This window comes from Lycium ferocissimum, chromosome 11, assembly GCF_029784015.1.
Source record: "Lycium ferocissimum isolate CSIRO_LF1 chromosome 11, AGI_CSIRO_Lferr_CH_V1, whole genome shotgun sequence".
NCBI lineage: Eukaryota > Viridiplantae > Streptophyta > Magnoliopsida > Solanales > Solanaceae > Lycium > Lycium ferocissimum.
Genome location: NC_081352.1, coordinates 39,761,593 through 39,784,811, shown reverse-complemented (window position 1 = coordinate 39,784,811; position 23,219 = coordinate 39,761,593). Strand labels below are relative to the sequence as shown.

Below are 23,219 nucleotides of genomic sequence, written 5' to 3'. Positions count from 1 at the left end.
GCCAGTATGAGGGGAATTTGCTTTCGCATGGCAACCGCTACATCTTCCTCCATTACATACCATCTTTCTAAACCAATCATCAGTTCTTGCCCGGAATCAAATTCAACAACAGGTAGCACGTTACCATTGCTACAAACGTCAGAAATCTCATAGTCATATGATTTATGAGTATCTTGAACAACAGCAAACTCTAAGATCGTACCAGTAGCACCATTTACAAGTCCGCCAATAACATCAATATTCTTTGTCAAAGCACCCTAGATCCTACACACAACTTGATCAACTCAGGTGCAATTCCATGCTTAAGCTGCTTCTTCCAAGGATCTTTACCACTGTCAAGAGCTTGATAATGAAATAGTACCTCATCTAAACGGTCGAGTCGCTCAGCATTCACTCTGCTCACATCCTCAATCCTTGGGTAAAGCTGAACAGCTGAAGAATCTGGCTCCACCTTTGAGCAGCATTGATCCAATAACTTCAAATCCTCAGAATCATACTTCCCTTTCCTAATTCCTTGCAACAGTTTTATCAGCTGTGCATCTGATTGCCTAAAGATCATTTTAAGTTCAATTTGCATGTCAAAACTAGCATTCCAACAATCAGCTTCAAAGGCAAATTCCTTTTTTGTTCCCTTCTTATTGATAACTGGTGGAAGCTGAAAGAAATCTCAACTAATAACTAATTGTATCCCACCCCAAATCTTTTCCTCACAGCCAAGTTCTTCACTTCTAATGCTCCTCGCGATAAACTCAAGATTATCAAAAACCTCACCACTAATCATGCTAATTTCATCAATAACCAAGGCTCTAATTTTATTCCATCTTCGATACGCTCCCTTATCCAATGTTACCCTAGATAGCAAATCCACATCACTAGCATCACCAAGACCAATTCCAGCAAAAGAATGAAGAGTCTGCCCATTAAGGGCACAACCAGCAACTCCAGTTGAGGCTGTTACGAAAACCCGAGATTTTCCATGAATCTTCCTAAGTTTAGTGATAATATGCTGAAGTAAATAGGTTTTTCCAGTCCCTGCAGAACCAGTAATGAAAACAGAATTCCCATTTGAAATGGCTTCCAAGATTTCATTTTGTTGGTCTGTTAACTTTACTTTAGGCTTTTTAGTGCTTGTGAGTTCACTCCTACAAGTTTTCACCTTGCTTTTTGTAGTAATTTGAGACCAACATGTAGATTTGGAGCTCAAGAATCTGTAGGCTGTTTTAGCTGTGTACAATGACAGATTCATATTGCTAAAACTAATCAAATTTCATCACACAAAGTGTTTTTTTGACTGTAAAGAATGGAAAAATTGAACAAAAGATTTGAACTTTGTTCATCAAGAAGAGGTTTAGGGTGTATCTTCTTTGCTTGGGTTATTAAATTTTTTTATATATAACAGCATTTATTGAATATTTATGAGACATTATAGTAAATGAAAGGGAAAAAATATTCAAATATTGAATGTTAAAGGGTTTGCTTACCTGGAGGAAGTTTCATCCTGTTTCATTTCCATTTGAAACAGAAAAGAGAAGTTGAGGTTGTACTATGGATCATATAGGTACCATTATATCATGGGCTAGTCTAATTTGGGCTCATAATATGAGTCAAATGGGCTTCATTGGTATAGTGGGCCTAAATCGAGCTCATAGTGGACAAGCGGACTCCAGTATTTGGCCATTTTTTATGGGGAGAATGACATATATATACATATAAATAGGGTATATTTACAAAATATGATGATGCTTTTCAGTTTACAAAATATAACAATAGATTTATTGCAAAATATATACACTCAAGGCTTGGAAAATTCGCTCAAATATTTGTGTATGAAATGTGTATATTTCGCTCAGGGCTTGAAAATTTCGCTCAAAGTTGTGTATGAAAACTGTATGAATTATGTATGTCACTCCATGCTTAGAATTTCGTTCACATTTTTCGTGTATGAAAAATTGTATAAAATCGGTATGAAATGTGTATGTCTCGCTTAAGACTTAGAATTTCGGTGAAAATGTCTTGTATAAAAACTGTATAAAATTGGTATGATATATGTATATAATTGTATATACATGATGTATAAAGTTCATATTAGGTTTTAGAAAATTCAATACGACTAAAACAATATTATATACAACTTCCATACAAATTTAATACAACGACAACAACATACAAAATTTAAGAAACAAATTTCATATAAACTCAACATACAATTATCATACAACTTTAATACAATTTTGAATCTCACTTCAAAATTTGAAGAGAAACCAAATTTCATCAAATCCACAATCAGATCCGCTAATTTTCCTAATTCTTCCTCAATTTGAATCTGCATAGTGGATAATATAAACCATATAACGATACATAACTAATACTAGTGAAATCTTAACCGAACAACCACGTTATAGGAATCTGCCATGGTTGATAAATCTACCCAACAGGGAAATTAAGAAGAAAAGAGAACATAATGTTTTGAGTAGTCACAAAATGATGATTTGATTTAATGATTCAGAATAATTGCCACAAAGTTATTTGAGATAACAAAAGTTTCGATTCGAAATTTTCCGAGCGATAGTTGAATTTTTGGGTATTTTGGTTGTCTTGCCCGTTGAACGTTGTCGTTCTTCGCCTCCGTTTTCACAATAAACGCCTTTTCCTTCGTTTTCGCACCACATCTCCATCTCCATAACCACCGTGAAACACGTCCCCAAAACACCGATCAACACAATAGAGCTGAAGTAAAGGTTGAGTAAAATGGAGAGAAGGGGAAGAGAGGGTGGGCGGTTGGGTAAAGGGAAAGGGAAGGGTGAGCGGCTAGGAAAAGGGAAGGGGAAGAGTGGGCTTTTAACTTTTCCAAATCTTTTAGGATTTGTAATTAAATTGTTATATTTTATAAATAAGGAAAAGTATCCTTATGTTTTGTAATATAATGTCTTAAGTGGTATTATTAGGTCATTTTTCCTTTTTTATGTGCGGCTTTCCCTTCAAGTGCACTGGTCTTTAATTTTTGGCCCTTAAATTGGTGGTTTTAAATTTTTGGTTTTCACCTAATACCATGGGATTTGGAGTTCGAATCCGGCTCGGTCAAGAAAAAAAAAAAACGATAATTTTGCAAGGCATAGTTTTGTGGCAAAGTTAGGCCTTAAGAGTTTTGCCTTAAGGCAAACTTTTATCCAAAATTAGGCCTATTCGGGCAAAATTTAGGCCTTAAAACAGAGGTTTGTAAAATTTCAACCAAAAAAAAAAAAAAAAAAAGCCTTAAGGTAGAGTTTTGCGATTTTTTTCTAAAATTTTTGACTGAGCAGGGTTCGAACCTGAAACCAAGGAATTTTTAGCAAAGGTTAAAAATTAAAGACCAGTGCCTTTGAAGGGAAATCGTGCAAATGACCCTAATTTGGCTGGTATTCATTTTTTTGCACGGATTTCCCTTCAAAGGTATTGGTCTTTAATTTTTTCCCTTCGCTTAAGAAAGTGGCCGAAAATATCCCGAGGTTCTGGGTTCTAATCCCCGCTCAGTCAAAAAAAAAAATCGCAAGGCAAGGCTTGGCGAAAATGTGCCTAGGCAATTTTTTTTTTATCTCTTGCATTAAGGCAAAAAAAAAAAAAAAACTCTGCTGGAATTCTAATAAGCCTAATTTTGCAACGAAACACTGCCTTGCGAATTTTTTTTTAACTCAGCCGGGGTTCGAACGCAGAACCTCGGGGCATTTTAGGCGGAGGGAAAAAAATAAATTAAAAACTAGCAATTTGAGGGGCAAAAATTAAAGACCACCCCCGAATAAGGGCAATCGTGCAAATTGCCCGCCGGTATTCGCGTTAATAATTACTCTCTCCATCTCAATTTATGTGAAATCATTTGACTAGGCAGGGAGTTTAACAAAGAAATAAAGACTTTTTAAATTTATGATCCAAAATAAGCGTTAGATATTTGTGTGGCTATAAATCATACCATTAAGAGTAGAGGGCAAATGGGAATTTAAAGTTAAATTATTTCTAAATATAGAAAGGTGATATTTTCTTTTAGACAAACTAAAAAGGAAAGTGTACCACATAAATTAGAACAGAGGAGTAGTATTACAAAAACTAATAAATTTCTTAACACCGTTAATGAGCTACGTGACTTAAGTCTGTTAGGAGATGAAATTTCATATCATTGAGCGCGTTTCTCCAGATTAGCAAATATCGACAATCAATAATGGCCCTACGTCTTTGATAATTTTGACAATAAATAAGCAGTCTGTCTCTATTTCTAATTCTTCACCGCTTTCTTTGCTGATTTGAGATCACTTTGTTTGATACTACATAGTTATGTAATGAGACTTGAATATGCTAACATCCACATTTTTTTATTATTCTTAAAGAGCCTTCCAAAAACAGTATCTGCAATTTGGATATTCATATAATTTATATTTCCTCCTTCAATATTATTCTAGTGAAATTATCTATCTGATAAATGAGTAGTTGCGTAGTAATAAAGCTTTTATATTATATCATAGAAATGTAATGTTCATTCTCAGCAAGCCTCGCTTTAAAAAAAAAAAAAAACCTACATTTGGTGTTTATAACAACTCAATAAATACATAATAACAATACGTGCCTCTACGTAGGGGTGTTCATGGGTCGGTTTGGGTTGGTTTTAGGTTGAAACCAAAACCAAACAAATCTAGTCGGTTTTAAAATTATTAAAACCAAACCAAACCAAATATAATACATATCCATCTGTTTGGTTGTAGTCGATTTGGTTCGGTTTGGGTCAGTTTTTCGGTGTTTAAAAAAATTAACGGTATTTCTCTCTTTCATGTTTTTTTCCTACAATTAGGAGAGAATTTTTTTATCATTTTCCAACTTATAATCCGTTATTACCCTTTCATTGTGGTAGCTATAGTTTCTTGCATTATGGAGAAAATGTTATAAGATTTATGATTTTAATTAGGTGAATAAAGTTTATAAGAAATAAAAAAAAAAAAAAAAAACTAGGTAAATCTCATATAGTTGTTTCTTTAAATAAATGAGTTTGAATTCATGAATTTTTTTTAAAAAAATCGGCTTACAGTATAAAGTTCATTAGCCCATTAGAGATAAATAAAATTTTGCTTAAAAAGTATATAAATTATTTAAAAGTATTTATGAAAACCAATATATATATATATATATATATATATAAATTATGTACAAATTTTGTCGGTTCGGTTAGATTTTTTCTTCGGTTTGCTTTTAATAAAACCAAAATCAAAACAAATATTATTGATTTTTAAAAATTCAAAACTAAATCAAACCTAACCCAAGTAAATATTGATTTACTTAATCGGTTGGTTTTGATTTTCGATTTGGATTGGTTTTTATTTGAACCGTGAACACCCCTAGTGCCCTGTACTTAGGCTATAATTACTATTGTCACCTCAAATTTATCACTATGATAAACTAATGTATATTGTAAGTGCCTCCATGGATAAGTTCTCCCCCTTCCATTCCACTTTTCAATACCTGGGATTCCCAAGAAAGTTGAAAAGAAAATGCTCTGCATTTTTTATATTTCTGGAAAAAAATTGCTTAGGTCCAACAGTATTAGGAGTAATTAATTACTAGTAAATCACAATCACTGCTTCACAAACTTGTTTAAGAATATCGTATACACGTGACCTCTAGTTTAAAAAATTCCAATTACATGCTCTCTCCTTTAAAATACAGCCACCACTAACAATTTCGCACATCCTAAAAGATAATTACTATTTTTATAACCTAAGCATAATTACTATTTTTATAACAATTTCGCACATCCCTAGTTTGTGTAGTGCGCAATTTAACATGTCAAACTAATAAGAGCTTACACTTTATTGGATGTTTGACTCATAGAAATTCATCTCTTCAACATCACAAAAGTGAAAAGTGAAAATATTACCCCAAAAGTGGTAAACCTCTTTTCCGTCATAACCAACAACCCCAAAAAGATTCCTAATTATCTAAGTGTTATATATCATCAATATACATAATATTTACACCATCAAATATTCAATTTTTTATATATAATCCTCTTTAAAATTTTAAAATAAGATAATATGTATTTACTTGCTATAGCGGATAAAGACAATTTGATAATACATATAAAAATATTTTTACAATAATAATAACGTATATTACTTAAACTCTTCTTCTTTTCCTTTCTCCTTAATTCTACTCATAGATATCAGTCATTTCCATCACACGTGGTTGGATGTCCATATTACGAACTTCCATTCCTTGATATTCACAAAAGTGGCATATATATGTGATATGACCAAAGTTTAAAAGTTTTGCACTTCTTCACTTATGAGTTAAGAACAGGGGCATTTCTTTGTTTACAAAGGTTGACACTTGTTGTTATCATTCCTAATTTGGGATGGACAAAACAAGTGCAGCGGGCCCCGATGATTTCGGTGGTTATTTCAATCATAGCTGCCGGGATATCATCAAACATGATTTAATAGCTGTTATTCAAAGTTTCTTTAGAGGTGCTTCTTTAACTAAATTCTACACTAGCACTAACTTGGTTATGATTCCGAAAGTCGAGCACCCTGATACTTTCTCTGACCTCAGGCCTATTAGCTTGAGTAATTTCTCTAATAAGATTATCTCCAAAATTATGAGTAACAGACTGGCACCTATTCTTCCAAAAATTATTTCCAGTAACCAAACTGGATTTGTTCCGGGCAGGCTCATTACTGAAAATGTCCTTCTTGCTCAAGAAATTATTCATGGCATAAAAAAAAAGATAACGATGGAGGTAATGTTGTGATCAAGCTTGATATGGCCAAAGCATAGATAGAGTTGATTGGGATTTTCAATTAGCTGTCTTGAAAAGGTTTGGGTTCTCTGACACTTGGACTGAATGTATCCGGTGATCTATTTCTAATAGCTGGTACTCGATTCTTATTAACAGGAATAATAAAGGCTTCTTTCATTCGACCAGGGACCTCAAACAAGGTGACCCTCTCTCCCCAGCTCTTTTTATTATTGGAGCAGAGGTTCTTACAAAAATGCTAAACAATATTCCACGATATGAGATGTATAAGGGCTTTTATATGCACAGAAGGGGCCCTCAAATCTCTCACTTAGCCTATGCAGATGATGTGATGATCTTCACCTCAGGCTCAGAAAATTCTTTGAATCTAGTCATGCGGACTCTTAAAAATTACGAGAATTGTTCTTGCCAGATGATCAATATAGGAAAGAGTTGCTTCTTGGTTTCTTCCAAAATGGATACCGACATAATTCAACGCATCAAAGATATTACTGGGTTCAGAAATGCGGAGTTTCCTATCACATATTTAGGGTGCCCTCTCTATGTTGGAAGGAAAAGAATTTTCCATTTCTCTGAGGCTATCACTAGAATTGTCAAGAAGACTAATGGTTGGCAAGGAAAACTCCTTTCTATTGGCGGTAGGGCAATTCTTATTATACATGTTCTCCAATCCTAACCACTTCACATGTTGGCGAAAATGGCTTCCCCCAAAGGAGTTTTTCAGTAGATTGAAAAGTATCTGGCTAGTTTCTATTGGGGCAATTCGGGCGAAAAGAAAAATACCACTGGAGCTCTTGGTACAATTTAAGTTTTCCGAAGGATGAAGGCGGAGTTGGTTTCAGGGATATGGAATCGATTAGTGAAGCTTTCGCCATGAAAAGATGGTAGAGATTCAGAACATCTGAGTCACTATGGAGTGATTTCCTTATGGACAAGTATTGCAATAGGATTCATCCTATTAAAAAGACATGGACTAAAGGACAATCTCACAATTGTAAAAACCTCCTTGAAGCTAGGGACAAGACTGAAAAGAATATATTATGGAAGAGTAAAGCGGGCAACATCAACTTTTGGTGGGACAACTATCTGGACATTAAAGCATTAGCGAATATTATTCACATGGATGCACCCGAAGACAACATTCTGATCAAGCAAATTAGAGTTGGAAATATTCTCCATTATGATCAAATCCAACAGATGCCAGAATACATTATTGAGCAAATCAACTCCACCAAGATGGGAGATATTCTCGTTCCCGATAGAGCCATCTGGAAATTAAAGCTTCTTTATCGGGGCTCTTCATCACTGCCTCCACATGGCAACAAACGAGGGAGTCAAGACTCAACTCTAATGTTTTGAATAATGTTTGGCATAAGTTTTTACCTTTTAAAATGTCATTTCTTAGTTGGAGACCGATCAAGAAAAAACTACCTTTTGATGATATTACTATTCCCAAGTTTTGCCAAACTCTTATTTCTATTTCTATGTGTAATTGTTGCAGGCACCCTCAAGAAGAAACGATGCACCACAACTTTGTGAATAGTGACCTAGCTAAAACAACCTGGAGATCCTTTGGAGGACCTCTCGACATTATATGGGAAGATCACCCCATCCTCTCCATACTCAACACTTGGTGGAGATACAAAGCCCAAAATTCAATCATTCAGACTAGGAGTGTACATGGACCGGGTTGGTTTGAGTTTTTTAAAGACCAAACCAATTGCATCGGGTTTTTAAATCTATAAACCAAACCAACAAAAGTTGGGTTTTTCAACCTCGGGTTTTCTTGGTTTCTTTGGGCTGCTCGGATTTTTCGGATTTTTTCCGGGCAAAGTCTTCATACAAAAGATATGACTTGTACTTCAAATATTTCTTTAGTCCTAGCAAGATATGATCATCTAATTAAGATATTTATTAAGAAAATAACACAAAATCTGAGATGAGAGATGATATTTTACTAAAATATTCAACAAAAAAAAGTTATGAAATTGCATAAAATAAGACGATCATAATTTAAAAGTACTAAGTCATGCTATAATAAATATGGCTAATTTATAAGGCATATAGAAAATGATCTTAATCTAAAAGTACTAAGTCATGCTAAAATAAGTCCGGCTGATAAATATTAATTACATGACTAGATATTAAAGAAAAAAATAAAATTAAGTTATGTATTTTCACTTTCTAAACCAACATAAAACTAAAGAATAGATATCCAACATTATTGTCATTCCTAGTGTTAGAATTGAATTTCTTTTCTTAGCATTAATATTGATTTGATTTTTATTGGATTTTATTTGAGTTACTAACATCTATGAGCTATAAAACTTATTGAACCATTCAAAATTCTAAATCCAAGCTTGAAATAATGTGTTAAAAGATAAAAAACTATGAAAAAGTTTAAGAAATATTTATAAATTACATTATAATAATTATTTTTATGTACAAAATATTTTTGATTTTTTTTTACATGTAATGTCGAGTTGGATTGGTTCGGTTTGACTTTTTTTAGTTAAAACCAAACCAAACCAATGGTGGTCGAGTTTTTCTTTTTAAAACCAAACCAAATCAAACCAAAATCACTAATTGAATTTTTTTCTCGGTTTGATTAGGATTATCGATTTGATATGATTTGTCGGTTTCCTTTGTACACCCCTAATTCGGACTATGAGAAAAATTACCTCTGTTATTATCTGTTGGTAATTGTGGAAAGCAAGATGTCTTTGCAAAGTATGGGGATAAGAAACTTTATATTTCCAGAGTAAATTATTTTATTCTTAACCACCTTAGGTGGGTCATTCAAACTCATAAGATTAACATCGATGGAATCTACTCTTAGAATGGGATTTGTGATATTCTTACCTCTCTCTCCCATCGTATTGCTTGTATGTCTGTTCTTTGGACATATCCATTGTTTGGGTGGATGAAAATCAACACGGACGATAGTAGACTGGATGATGGAACTATTGGAGCAGGTGGAATAGTTCGGGATCATAGGGTCACCTCATAATGGTCTTTGCTCAAGGGTTGGGAAACAGCTCTAACAACCTGGCCGAGGCAACTGCGGCACTTTTTGGTTTAAAATGGTGCTATGACAATGGCTATCACAGAATCGTGCTTGAAAGTGACTCTAAGTTAGTGATTGATATGATCCACGGCAATAATAAACCTCTATGGCATTTAGAAGACATCATCAGGGAGATCAAAGATTTGAGCCATCTCCAACAATGCATTTTCCAACATTGCTACTGAGAAGCGAACCAAATAGCGGATGCTCTATCCAAATGGAGCCACACAGTTCAAGATACGACTATTAACCAATCCAATGATCTTCCAAGAAAAGCCATCGGACCTTGCCGACTGGACAGGCTATAGGTACCTACTTTAAGACGCAAAGTCACTAAGACTTTCTTCACTCGTAACCTCTCCTCTGGACAACATTTGATCTAATTGTAAATTATTGTAGAAAGATTAGACTTAAATGGGCATCTTTGCTGATTGCTCTCCCTTGGGCTGATTTTTTTTTTTTTGCCATTTATGGAGTACAGTAGTGTAGATTGAGATCTGGGAACAAAGATAGAATCTTTGGCTTCCATATGTTCCATTCATGGGTTTCGTGTTGTCTCGTTCTGCCTTTCGGAGGTTTTGATTTTTATGTCCCCCTCCATTTTCTTGTTTTTTGTTGTGATATATAATGAGCTAGGTGTCCACGCCAAGCCCCCCACCACTACGGTAGGTGAAAGCCTGGGTGGATGGTTTAGCTAAAAAAATTAAAAAATAAAATAAAAAAAATCTAATTTGTTTTTTGTGGATGTTAATATAATGTAAAAAGTGTAACCTTTAAGTTAGTCCCTTACATAATTCTATTACTCTTAGAGAAACTCAAAGCATGTTGTATCATATTACTCTTTTGTTCTATATATGTGATACAGTTCGGAGTACGAGGGTTAAGTTGACTAATTTTTGAAGTGACTTTGAACATAAAATCTTCAAGTTCTTTTAAACAAAATTTATATACTATTAAAAAACTACATAAAATATTATTAGTCACAATAATTAATAATTTAAAATATTAAAGAAGTATTTGAAAACATGGCCAAAGAAAAACTCGACTCTCCATATAAATAAATGGCCAAACCCATCGACAGACACCTGTGATCGTCCACTTCTTTCACTTGAGCACCTAAAGTGACCCTTGTTCCATTTAGACACTTCAGGTGGGTCATTCCTATTCCACTTAGACACTTTTTGCACCGTTATCGGAGCAAAACCAACACCAAAGGGCGCCTCCTCATTGCACATCCAACCCCAAAAGCCTCAAATTTTAATGGTCAAAACTCCACGAATTTACAAATTAGTGAATTTACAATTAAAATGAGTTGGCACAATTTAATTGAGTTGGCACAATTTAAATGGTGGCACAATTTAATTGGCCATTTAATCCACGTAGGAGACGATCGGTGTTGGTTTTGCTCGATAACGGTCGGAATAGGAATGGCCTAAAGTGTCTAAATGGAACATCTGAACGACCACGGGTGTTTGTCGATGGGTTTGGCCTAAATAAATTAATAATATCACACTTATATCTTTCCGGGAAGATCTCTATATTGTCACAACTAAAATTCGCAAGAAAATATGTAAAGTGAAGTAGTATGTAAAGTGAAGTAGATATTCACCAATCGTTATTATGTGGGAGTTGTAACATCATAAATCATATAGTACCAGAGTAGTAAAAAAAAAAAAAAGGCTTAATGTATGTGCGACCCCCTAAACTTATCTCTCTTTTTTTTATTTTGGCACCTTAATTAAGTATTGTTTCTATTGCACTCCTGAACTCGTCCTTAAGTATATCTATCAAACACAATCCAACTTACATAGTATTTCATCTTTAATATAGCAACAGCATGCTAATATATATTCTAATTTAATTATGCCACTTTTAGCTAAGATTAGCAGCAATTGAGAGGGGAAAAATAATAGCTCTTAATTAAGATGACAGTGGAAGAGCAGAATCAGCAGAAATCGACACGTCCATGACCTAAAGAATACCTTACCACATGTCTAAAATACACTCCACCTTCATTTCGAATCCGCGACTTTTGTAGGACAAAAAAAAAAAAAACAAGTTGAACCAAACTAACACAAAAAGAAGAAAAAAAAACTAGGTTTCACGCACTAATTTAGTGCATGAAAGGACCAAACTGTAAAAAATAAAGTTTGGCCTTTTCGTGCGTGAAGGAGGCCAACAAAACTCGGCCCCCTCCTTCCCCACCACGACCCGCACCTTTCCAACCCGCCATTGAAGCTCCATTTCAGTGGTCCCCAACCCCCCCCCCCCCCCCCCCAAAAAAAAACGTCTTTTTCATATTTTTTTTCAACTCGAAAGTCAATATTCTTGGTATATTGAAGTGTAGAAACAAGTTTCTAAGGTTAGATTTTGGAATAGAGCGGCGCAGAGCTCATTTTGAAAACTTAAAAAAACCTTCAATCTAGGTATTTTACTACGACTTTTTTATTACATTGCTAAATATATTATTACCCTAAGCATGATCATTGTGTAACTGTGGTGGATTTGGATTTTTGCGCATTTTTTTGTGCGTTTTTGGGCAGTCCGTACCAACTGTTGGGACTGCCCTTTTTTTTTAATTTGTTTATTTATTGTTAATTAGTTAATTATTTATTAATTGTTTATTTAGTATTTGTTAATTGTTCGATTAGCGACTTAAGTATTTATTAATTGTTAGACTAGCTAATTATTTATTTAGTTTTTATTAAGCCAGTTGTTTATTTGTTAATAATTTCTTAATTGTTTCATTTGTTAAATATACGATAATAATTTATTAATTTTTTGATTAGTTAGTTAATTGTTTATTTATTAAATATATGATAATAACTTGTTAATTATTTGATTAGTTAGTTAATTGTTTATTTATTAATTATTTATACTAATTGTTTGCTAACTAATTGTTAATTATTTGACTTATTAATTATTAATATTTATATTTTAGGATTGAAAACCCTTAGTTTAGGATTGATAACCCGTAGTTTAGGATTGAAAACCCTTAGTTTAGGATTGAAAACCCTTAGTTTAGGATTGATAACCCGTAGTTTAGGATTGAAAACCCTTAATATAATTTTTGATAAAAGATTCCATAACTAATGTTACTTGTTAATGATTGATTTAAAATACGTAAAACAGATGGGTCACCACAATCCTTAATAAAATTTTCGATAAAAGATTACATAACTAATACTACTCGTTAATGATTGATTTAAAATGCGTAAAACGGATGGATCACCACCCCTTCGAATGAGTTCCGTATCTTCGGCCCGAGCATAGGTCGCAACATATATGGACATCCGAACCGGCTCGGGTCCGCGCCGGTTAGGGGATTCAGTATCGGAGATCTTAGCTGCTCGCCCCCCACATCCTTGTGTCCTGGATATACTACATCCGGGCGGTATCTATCGGTGCGTCAAAGTTGGTCGGGTACAGCACGATAAGTCGCTAGTGATGGCCTTGATTGAGAGGTGGTGACCGGAGATGCACAAATTTCATCTTCGCACCGGTGAGGCTACCATTACCGTTTAGGATGTAGAGGTCATTTATAGGCTACAGGTTGATGGACGCTCATTGTATATTGAGGACTTGGGATGAGTTGACTAGGCTCACCGGTTTTGCGGCTCTGGATGCTCACATTTCCGGCCAGACTCGGCTTTTGTTGTCGGCCCTTTATGCTCACTTGTGCCTCACAGACATGCAACATCCGATTAGAGAGGACACGCCTCAGGTTGATGTTGACTGAAGTGCGCGTCTATACCTACTCATCATATTCAGGGCCATCCTGTTCCCGAACACTTCGGGTTCGCATGTGAGCTTGAGGTATCTTCGGTATATCGACGATCTTGTCGAGATAGCCGAGATAGGATGTTATAGTTGGGGCACTGCTGTGCTAGGCTACATGTATCGAGGATTCTGCCGATGTTCTATGGGCACGAGGGTAGAGGTCCCTGCATTTTGCTCGCTCCTTCAGGTAATATATTTGAGTGTGTGTAATTAAACACAAAATATATTTTTTTAAAACGCGATAAAATATTTTTTAAATGACTATATCGAGATATGGGTGTGGACTAGGTTGAGACCTTTTGAGCTCAGGACTATCTTCGTGCCGATGCCATACCGCGGAGATGGTTGCGAGGCGTACGCCGACATGCGGAGACGCAACGCAGCCTTCTCCCGTTTAGGGATCAGCTAGACCGCATGACAGCGCAGACGGTATGTTCATATTTTGGATCCACACGCTAGACCACATAGCTACTATTTTAGTCTTTTATTGTTAACTAGTTCAATTCTTTTTACAGGCTTTTATATGGACTGTTACATATCGTAATTTTGTACGTCGGAAAATTTTTAAGTTGTTTGCGATAAATTAGGGACGAGGTTATTTTCCGACTTTGTTGAAAGACATAAGCATTCTATGATTTTATGGGATGGAAATGTTAATAAAAATTTGGGCTTAAAAGTGGAATTTTGGAAATTTGTAGTTCATGAGAAATAAGGCCACATGTATTGTGGGCCATAGCTACATGGAGGGTTAATATTTGTAGAGATAGATGACTTGTTGAGTCATTTTCATTATGTTCATCCTTTGGAAATTTCTTGAAACTTGGAGAAATTTGAAGAAAATTTGGAGGAAAAGAATAAAAAAAAAAAAAAAAAAAAAAGAAAGGAGGCGCATACCGGCCATGTGCTTGGCCATGTGCATGGTCGTGTGCCATATTAGTATATATGGATGACCAAGCTCATTATTTTCATCATACTCCACTCTAGAAATTTCATGAATTATGAAGAAAAAGAAAGAGGAGAAAAAACGGCCGGGGGTCGGCGAAACCGCCCCTCCAATTTGATCTTGAAAAATTGGTTGCTTCATCTACTCCTTTACTAATTGGAAGGTCCTCGTCGACGTGGAGTAGTTGTTGGAAGAAGAAAATCTTTTCGTCTTGCAAAGAGCAAGTCTAGCGAGAAAGGAGGAAGATGAAATGAAAGGTATGGTTCAATCTCTTTTACATGTTTTATGGATGTTTTGGACGTGTTATGATGCGTGGGAATGGATAAAAATCATGAAATGTTGTATGTGGTGTGTATGGCCGTGAGAATGGATTGTTGGTGTAGAAGGAATGAATTGATTTTAGTTAGTGTTCTTGGTTATTGTTGTTGCAAATTCTATGTTAAGAATGATGATTTAATGGCTCATGTTGAAATGGTAGTTGTTAAGCGTGCGTTTGTTTTTGGTAGAATATGATGAACTAAACTTATTAGGTGTTGCATAGAACAAATGGATTGATTTTGTTTAATATTTTGATTGTTGTGTTGAGGTTGGATGTTGGTAGTGCATGCATCTGTTTTGGGGACCATATTAAGCCAATGTTTCCTAGTGCTTTGGTTGTTGTCATTGTGAAATTGTGATGTGAAAATGAAGGTAAATGATTCAAGTCGAAGTAGAAAATGTGTTATGAACATTTCTAGTTAAGTTGGAAGGTTTCGGGTAAGATTGAATGTTGGTTGGACATCTTGAAATTATCTATCGACATTGTTATTATGATTGGTAGTATTGTTGTTGGATTGGCCGGGTTGAATTCCGGATTTACGTATGTTGATTTGGGCGAGCCATATTCTCGGGACGGTGCATTTACGAGGAGGAGTCTTCTTACAAATTTCGGTAGCCTATAAGTGAACTTGTATGAAGAATTAGAGGCAAACACAAGTCGATGAATCTAATGATCATATGGATCCTTTTGAATGTAGATAAGCAAGTTGGGATGAACAAGTGTAGCTAGCAAGGCGGCGCGGTATGTGAGGCTTACTTTTCTTTTATGGCATGTCCAACACATAGGTTATGATATAATATGTAATTGAGGTAACTCCGCTCGTCTATGATTCGATTTATGTTATATATATACAAGCGTGTCATATATTTAAGCTTTAGTGTGTTCGATAGATGAGTAAGTATGAAAAGGTCTTGTCAAAATACGAACGCTTCATGAAACGTATGTTATCTTGATTTTGTGCAAAGTTGATCCACGATTTCCGACCCATTTATGTGCGTACGTATGGTATTGTGTTTAATGACCCCCGAAAGTTACGTATGATTAAACGTTCCTTACTTGTAAATGATCTCGGATTTTTGCGTTGGAAAAATTTTGATATGATATGCTTTGAAATCGATACGTCACGGCATTCGACACGATAATTGCAACAAGGTAAGGATTGATGCGGAATTTGCTACGAGCCTCGGCTAGGTAAGAATATCCGTTTGTCGAGTCTGGCAACTATGCCACTACGACTATCAATGTATCTTTCGGCGAGTCCGGGCCGTTATGTTATGATCTCGTGTGTACGTCACGATACGATTCTCGGAGTCCGGGCCGGGACATGTTCTCGTGCGCACTTCGCATTATTCACGGAGTCCGTACTTGCGGGGCGGGACACGTTATTTGTATGTGATTATGATGTGATGTTATGGGGATGGTGGCCGGGATGGCACATGATTATTATTCACGAGACCTATTCATGGAAACTTAGGGACACGTTATGTATAAATTCGAGATGCGTGATTTTATCTCTGAGTCCCTTAATAAAGGGCGGGACACGTTATTGGCACATATGACATACGATTTTGTTATACACAGTCCTATTAGGTCCCTCATCGTAGGGCGGGACACGTCATACACGTATGTGATTTATGATTTTGCATACATCCGATATATGTTATCCTGCAAGCCTTACGCACGTTACGTTCTCTGTCGATATATGTCGGTATTTGTACGATACGTATCGGTATGTACGATCGTCTCGACACTCTTTGTCTTTGAACGATTTGTATCGGTACGTATGAGTTGCCTCGGACATTACGTACGTTATTTGCGTGGTTTGTATCGGTACATATGATCGTACGACATCACGCTCGCTCTGTATCCGTCCACGATTCGGTTTACCACATATAGCTCACGTCTGACAATGTTGATATACTTCGGTAGCCATGTTTCATTTTTGTATTCTTTGAGTCGATTATATATATATATATATATATATATATTTGATTATGTTTTGTTTATATTTTTTTTCGGGCTTTACATACTCGGTACATTTTCCGTACGACCCCGATCGGAAATTTGCGTTTCATGCCGCGCGGTACCCGCGAGATGAGTTGAAGATATTCCGGCATGATTGGTGAGCGATTCCGAGCCTTTTGATGAGTATGTACGTTGTGTCTTACGGATGGCATTAGAGACTTTGCGAGGCGGTGTTGTGGGTATGATGTGTCGATGTCGCGGCTCCGTCATGTCGATGTGTGTTATGTAATGAGAATTGTGTACAATTACAGATTTTGTCAGATTTGAAAGCTTCATTATGTATTTGATGATTATTCAGTTTAGAGATTTGAAAAAAAAATTATGTGTGCGACCCGTACCAGGTTCGCTCGGCTCCGGGTATGGGGTCGGGTGCCCATCACGTCCCTCGGAAATTGGGGCGTGACATGGACGCCGTATGATCATATTTTGGATGAGCTACCAGCGTTTTGTGGGGGCGGTCGGCACGTATGTGGATGTCGCGGTGTCCATTGATACATATGGATATCGTTGAGTATCATGCGCCCAACCGCGTGTTACGGCAGTTTAGGTATGTACAGAATATACCTGCGGCTACGGATTGGGAGCATGACCACCCAGGAGACCGTTGAGGATCTAGCTCAGGAGCCCTCTCACCAGGCATCTCAGGAGGCCGTCGACACACAGGTTTGATTTTTACAAAATAAAATAATTTATTAATTAGTTGTTTATTTCATGTTTAGTTTAGAATAAATCTAAATTAAATTGTTTATATGTTATTTCAGGTTCATTCCTCTGCGCCTGTGGACGGGTCTCCTGATGAGATTGACGAGAAAGCATGTTATGAGGAGGAAGGGGGATGGAGATGATAGTGGTCGTGGTGGGTTTAGCCTTAGGCCTAGCCGTACTCTAAAGGCTCCCACATGTGGGACCTGAGATTGTGAATGTTGTAAATAAAGTGTACATTTTATGTTAATATTATATATATTTTCTGTTATTATTTTCTTAATGATAATTAGTGATCTTAATAATAACTCGTGCGACGTATGAAAAAAAAACGTGATTTTAATAGGTTAAAAAAAAAGGCCTCTTTCACGCACAGAATCTGTGCATGAAAGTACAAAAAGTTAGACTTCCTTTCGCGCACAGAAACTGTGCGTGAAACGAATTCCTTCTTTCACGCACTAATTTTGTGCGTGAAAAGAGCAAATCTCCTGCAGTTTTGGTGTAAGTGTTGATTTGACAACACACTACGCATGACAATTTCAGGAATCTATAACACATAAAGGCTTGATTTGACAATACATTGCTGCGTTATTTGACCGTTTTAATATGACTTGTATTGCGCACTATTTTAATGCGCAATGTAAGTGTTGATTTGACAACACACCACGCATGACAATTTCAGGAATCTATGACACATAAAGGCTTGATTTGACAATATCATGTTTTAATACGACTTGTATTGCGCACCATTTTAATGCGCAATGTAAGTGTTGATTTGACAACACACCACGCATGACAATTTCAGGAATCTATGACACATAAAGGCATGATTTGACAATACCGTTTTAATACGACTTGTATTGCGCACCATTTTAATGCGCAATGTAAGTGTTGATTTGACAACACATCACGCATGACAATTTCAGGAATCTATTTAACATGAATGTTGGATGAGTGAAAAACTCATCAATTTCATAAGTCTAAGTCTTACAAGTCATTCAAAAAAAAAAATCAAACTTCATAGAAAAAATGTCTCAAAATGCTTCAACTGTTAGGGTTTCACTATTTTGGGATGGAGATATCGTTGAGGACAATTACTCCATTCGTTATAGTATCAAACCAAAAGCCCATGTTAAATTTTCAACAACTTTAAATTATGAAACACTAGTCAGTTACATGGACAAAAGAATGAAAACTACACCCCTTTGAGTTTGGAATCTCACTAACTGGCAAATATCCACAAACACTATCAAACGGTGTAGTGCGTTATGGCATGCACAATATCAACGATGATGAATCTTTGAGTGATTATTTGGGATCGCCAGAAGAATATCGTGATTTAGTATCCATTAATGTTCTTGAGATGTATGTTGAAAAGATACCTCGAGAAGAAGTCCCTCAAGTCCAGCCTATTCATGGTAACACTTATGGGGACTTTAGTTCTTATGGAGACATTTTGAGTGGTCAAGTGCCGCTGGAAAATCTAAGCCAGCAATTTAATCAAGCTTACAATGAAAATTGGTAAATATGGATTTTGCATATTATTATTATGTGTAGTAACACGTGTTTGTTGTATGAATTGGTAAATAATCAGTTTTCAAATCTTTATAGGAACTATTCTCAAAACTCGCCAGTGGTACCAAATATGGATGTTGGTCAATCCTCTCAGTTCGGTGGAGTTGATCATTCTCCACACCATGACAATGCTTATGAACAATAGTAATTTCATTACCTTGATATGAAATTATTATCTGTATATATATATATATATATATATATATATATGATATTGGTATTTAAAATATGTTACTTTTCGTGTAGGAGGATGAATGCACTTGATAATGAAGATTTTCCAAATTATTATGAGTCATCATCAAGTGATGACGATGAAATAGCTAATAATGCAGAGGTAACCGATGATGATGTTCAAGTTGGTATGACCAACAATATTCCTCAAAGCCAAAACCAACAAGAACCAATGCACCACCACGTACCACCACCGATGGCAGAAAACCCAACTTCTGAAAGCCCAATTCAGTGGCATTCTAACAATATCCCTTATCTTGACAGCCTGCAGGGTCGTGATGATGCATTTGTCTTCACAAGAGAAGATGATGATAGTCGCCTAAAAACCTGGATTGAACCAAAGGATCTCAACAGAGATCGATGCTACCTTGCAAAGGGAATGTTGTTCGCATCCAAAAAGGCGTTGCAACAGGCTATCAAAATTTATTGTTTTAAGGACATGAGGGAGTTTAAGGTTAATCAGTCAAACACAAAGATATGGAGGCTAGTTTGTAGACGACGGTATCAAGTTTTGTGAGTGGTTGCTTCGGGGGAATTGTTAAGCTTTGATGGTATGTGGGCTATCACAAAATTCCGCGAAAGACACACTTGTGATATGGAAGAAAATCGAGCAGATCATTATAATTTAGATACAAACATGATTGCTTAAGTGTTACTCAAAGACGTTGCCGAAACGCCAAGGTAACTTATCCTACCTAGTACATTATATGTCTTATATCAATTGAAAGATCATCACTAAATGTTGTTTGTTTAAACTTGTGCAGGTTCCCTATCAAAGATTGTATTCAAAACGTTCAAACCGTATATGGTAAAACTATAAGCAACAGAAAGGGAATTCTCGGGCGTAGACGCGCTTTTGAGATGATCTTTGGAAATTGGCATACCTCTTTTCAATCGCTGCCAAGATATATGGCGGCTCTACAACATTTTAATGATGGTACTATTGTAAAGTGGCGGCTTATAGAGGGTTAAATCTTCAACTTCGTATTTTGGACATTCAAACTATGCATTGATGGTTTTGCTCCAACGAGTATGGATATCCATAGATGGTACGCATGTAAATGGTGCCTACGACATCAAGCTCCTAATTGCAATAGGAATGGATGCCAATGGGTCAATATTCCCTCGTGCTTTCGTAATTTCCGCTAACGAGAGCAACGACACATGAGGGATCTTTTTGACCCATTTGAAAACTCATGTTATTAAGGATCGTACCGGCATATGCGTGCTGTCTGATCGTCATAAAGGCATATTGCACAATATGGATAATTTACCGGGGTGGCAGCCTCCCTTTGTTTACCATCGCTATTGCTTAAGGCACTTGAAGGAAAATTTGCAATCAAAGTTTCACAATGGCAATCTAAACAAATTGATGTGGGGGGCTGCCACGGAGCATCAACAACGAAAATGGGCTGCAAAAATGGATCTGATCAGGGCAGTGAGTGAACCCGCATACGTTTGGTTAATGAAGCTCGAAGTTGAAAAATGGACGCTTCATGCTGATGGAGGCAAAAGATGGGGCATGCTCACAACAAACGGCTCGAGTTTTTCAATGGCCTAAAAAAACTGCTCGGGGACTACTGTCCGCAATGGTGAGAATGACTTTCAAGCAGGTTTTAGAGCGATTTGTGGTTAGGACAAGGCAGGCCAGAGCGATATTAGCCGAAGGCGAGACATGGATGCCAAAGCCTTTCAAAAATATGGAGCATTATAGAAAAAAATGTGAGCATCACCAAATGACCGAGTATGACCCAATTCAACATGTGTATGAAGTTAAGATAGGTTATTACAACGGTAAGGGTGAAACTAGCATACCGTTTATGAGGCAACAAGAACATGCACTTGTAGTAAGTGGCAAACGTACCACGTACCGTGTTCTCGTCTTTATCAAGTGCTTCGAGAGAATGAGAAAAACGGTAACAAGTTATGTGGCGGGGGAATACAAGGTCCACAGTTACCTTAGAGCATATTTCGGCCAATTCCACCCACTTAGTAATGAAACTTATTGGCCAAACGAGCCGTTTTCGATGGTTGCTAACAAGGCTTACATCAGGAAATTGGGCATTAACTCACGGAGTCGTAGACCCAATCAAATAGATGTCAGTGAAAGAACTTACTCTCGCAAGTGCTCTACATGTAAGAAATATGGCCATGACAAACGTTCGTGTGGGCAACAAGGCCGTGGTGGTACAAGCACGTCTCGAAGTAATAGAGCCTCTAGAACCTGAAGATTGTATTGTTATTGTAATTTATTATTGTATTTCTTTGAATTAGTATTGTAATTTAATGGAATGAATTATTTTTGAATTAGTATAAACCTCTCGTATTGGATGAATTATTATTAAATAAAATATTTATATTTATACATTCAAATATAATAAAACACTTAAATCAAAACCCTATAAATATGACAAGTTTCAAAACTAACAAAACTTACTTCGGGGCACTTTAGAACCCCTAAAACGACGATCCAAACGTTTAGGTGGACTTGATGTAATGAGCCGACATTATTGTACGCAAAAAAAGATATTAAGTTCTTATAAAATATTGATATTTCGGGGTTTTGAAACATGACTAATCTTTGCCCAAAGTATGAAAAAAACCGTGATTTTGATAGGTTAAAAAAAAAAAAAACTGTTGGGCTCATTCACGCACGGATTTCGTGCGTGAAAGGCCAAACTTTTATTTTTACAGTTTGGTCCTTTCACGCACTAAATTAGTGCGTGAAACCTTTTTTTTTTTTTTTTTTTTTTTTTTGTGTTAGTTTGGTTCAATTTTTTTTTTTTGTTGTCCTACAAAAGTCGCGGATTCCCTTCATTTCCCCAAGTTAATTTCTGCCTCTACTAAAAATAAGATTTAGGGGATTTGATAGATACACTTGAGGACGGGTTCAGGAGTTCAATAGAAATAACACTTAGTTTAGATGCCAAAATAGATAAAAAGGGCAAGTTTAATTCGGAGGCAGCATATACTTTAAGCCTAAAAAAACTACTGTATCAAAAAGATACATGATGTGCCAAAGTACTTTAGCAAATTGGACTTAGGTTTAGTAGTACAGTTTTGAGTTTCTAGTTGCTCTTTCATTTAATTTCTCTTTTCCTACCCTGTCCCCCGCGCCAAAGGGAGAACCTAAAAAATTATTCCAACATATGTAGTACTCCAGTACTAGCTACCATAAGCACACAGGTTTTTTTTCCTTTGACCAATTTTCTAAACCAGAAAAGGACAGCAATTATATACTCAAACACTGTGTTCGTTTGAAGCTAAAAACAATGGATTTAAACTATATACAGAGAACTTAATTATTTTCGTACGTTATCAGTGAATTTAATATGTACGTTAACAGTCTGTTAGTTATCATTTTTATGAGATTATCAATTAATATTTATCATAAAATTTTTACATATAAATGCCTTATCTGAACTGATTGTGCTTTTACATTGCCGGGGCAAGAAACTCAACAACAATAACAAAAATACATTTTCACTTTTACTTGTCACTTTTAGCATATCAAGAGAAAATATATGTTTTTCAGATTTTACTCTTAGCATTAAGTATTTATTCCCCAAATCATTTCTCAAGAACAAGACCTAAGACTAAACATCAATTAATATGAAAATCGGGGTAAAAACCATATCAATTATTATTTCTTCAAAGATGTGGAAAGTCGTCCAAACTAGACAAGCAAAAATGAACGGAAGGAGTACTGTAATAACGTGGCACTTCTCACACGCCATAACACGGATGAGGATTAATCTCGAAGAACTATAGTATACAACAACGATTAATTAATTATCTTATTGGT

General features: G+C 35.9%; 3 protein-coding genes across 3 annotated transcripts in view; 1 reads left to right on the top strand and 2 right to left on the bottom strand.

The window, feature by feature from the left end:
• LOC132036635 (uncharacterized) overlaps positions 1 to 1,522 on the bottom strand; it is a 44,579-nt gene extending 43,057 nt beyond the window's left edge. The window contains exon 1 of the mRNA XM_059427016.1: positions 1,293 to 1,522. The gene's annotated coding sequence lies outside the window, so the exon portion shown is untranslated. The remainder of the gene's footprint in view (positions 1 to 1,292) is intronic.
• On the bottom strand, positions 416 to 1,297 carry LOC132036636 (ATP-dependent DNA helicase PIF1-like). The gene has a single exon (XM_059427017.1). It carries the CDS (start codon positions 1,244 to 1,246, stop codon positions 668 to 670), a length of 579 nt encoding a protein of 192 aa, XP_059283000.1. The 5' UTR covers positions 1,247 to 1,297; the 3' UTR covers positions 416 to 667.
• Positions 1,523 to 18,875: 17,353 nt separating the features above from the next.
• On the top strand, positions 18,876 to 19,931 carry LOC132038320 (uncharacterized). Its single transcript, XM_059429001.1, has 3 exons — positions 18,876 to 19,129; positions 19,220 to 19,327; positions 19,679 to 19,931. The coding sequence occupies exons 1-3, from the start codon at positions 18,882 to 18,884 to the stop codon at positions 19,929 to 19,931; spliced, it is 609 nt and encodes a 202-aa protein (XP_059284984.1). The 5' UTR covers positions 18,876 to 18,881.
• Positions 19,932 to 23,219: the final 3,288 nt, after the last annotated feature.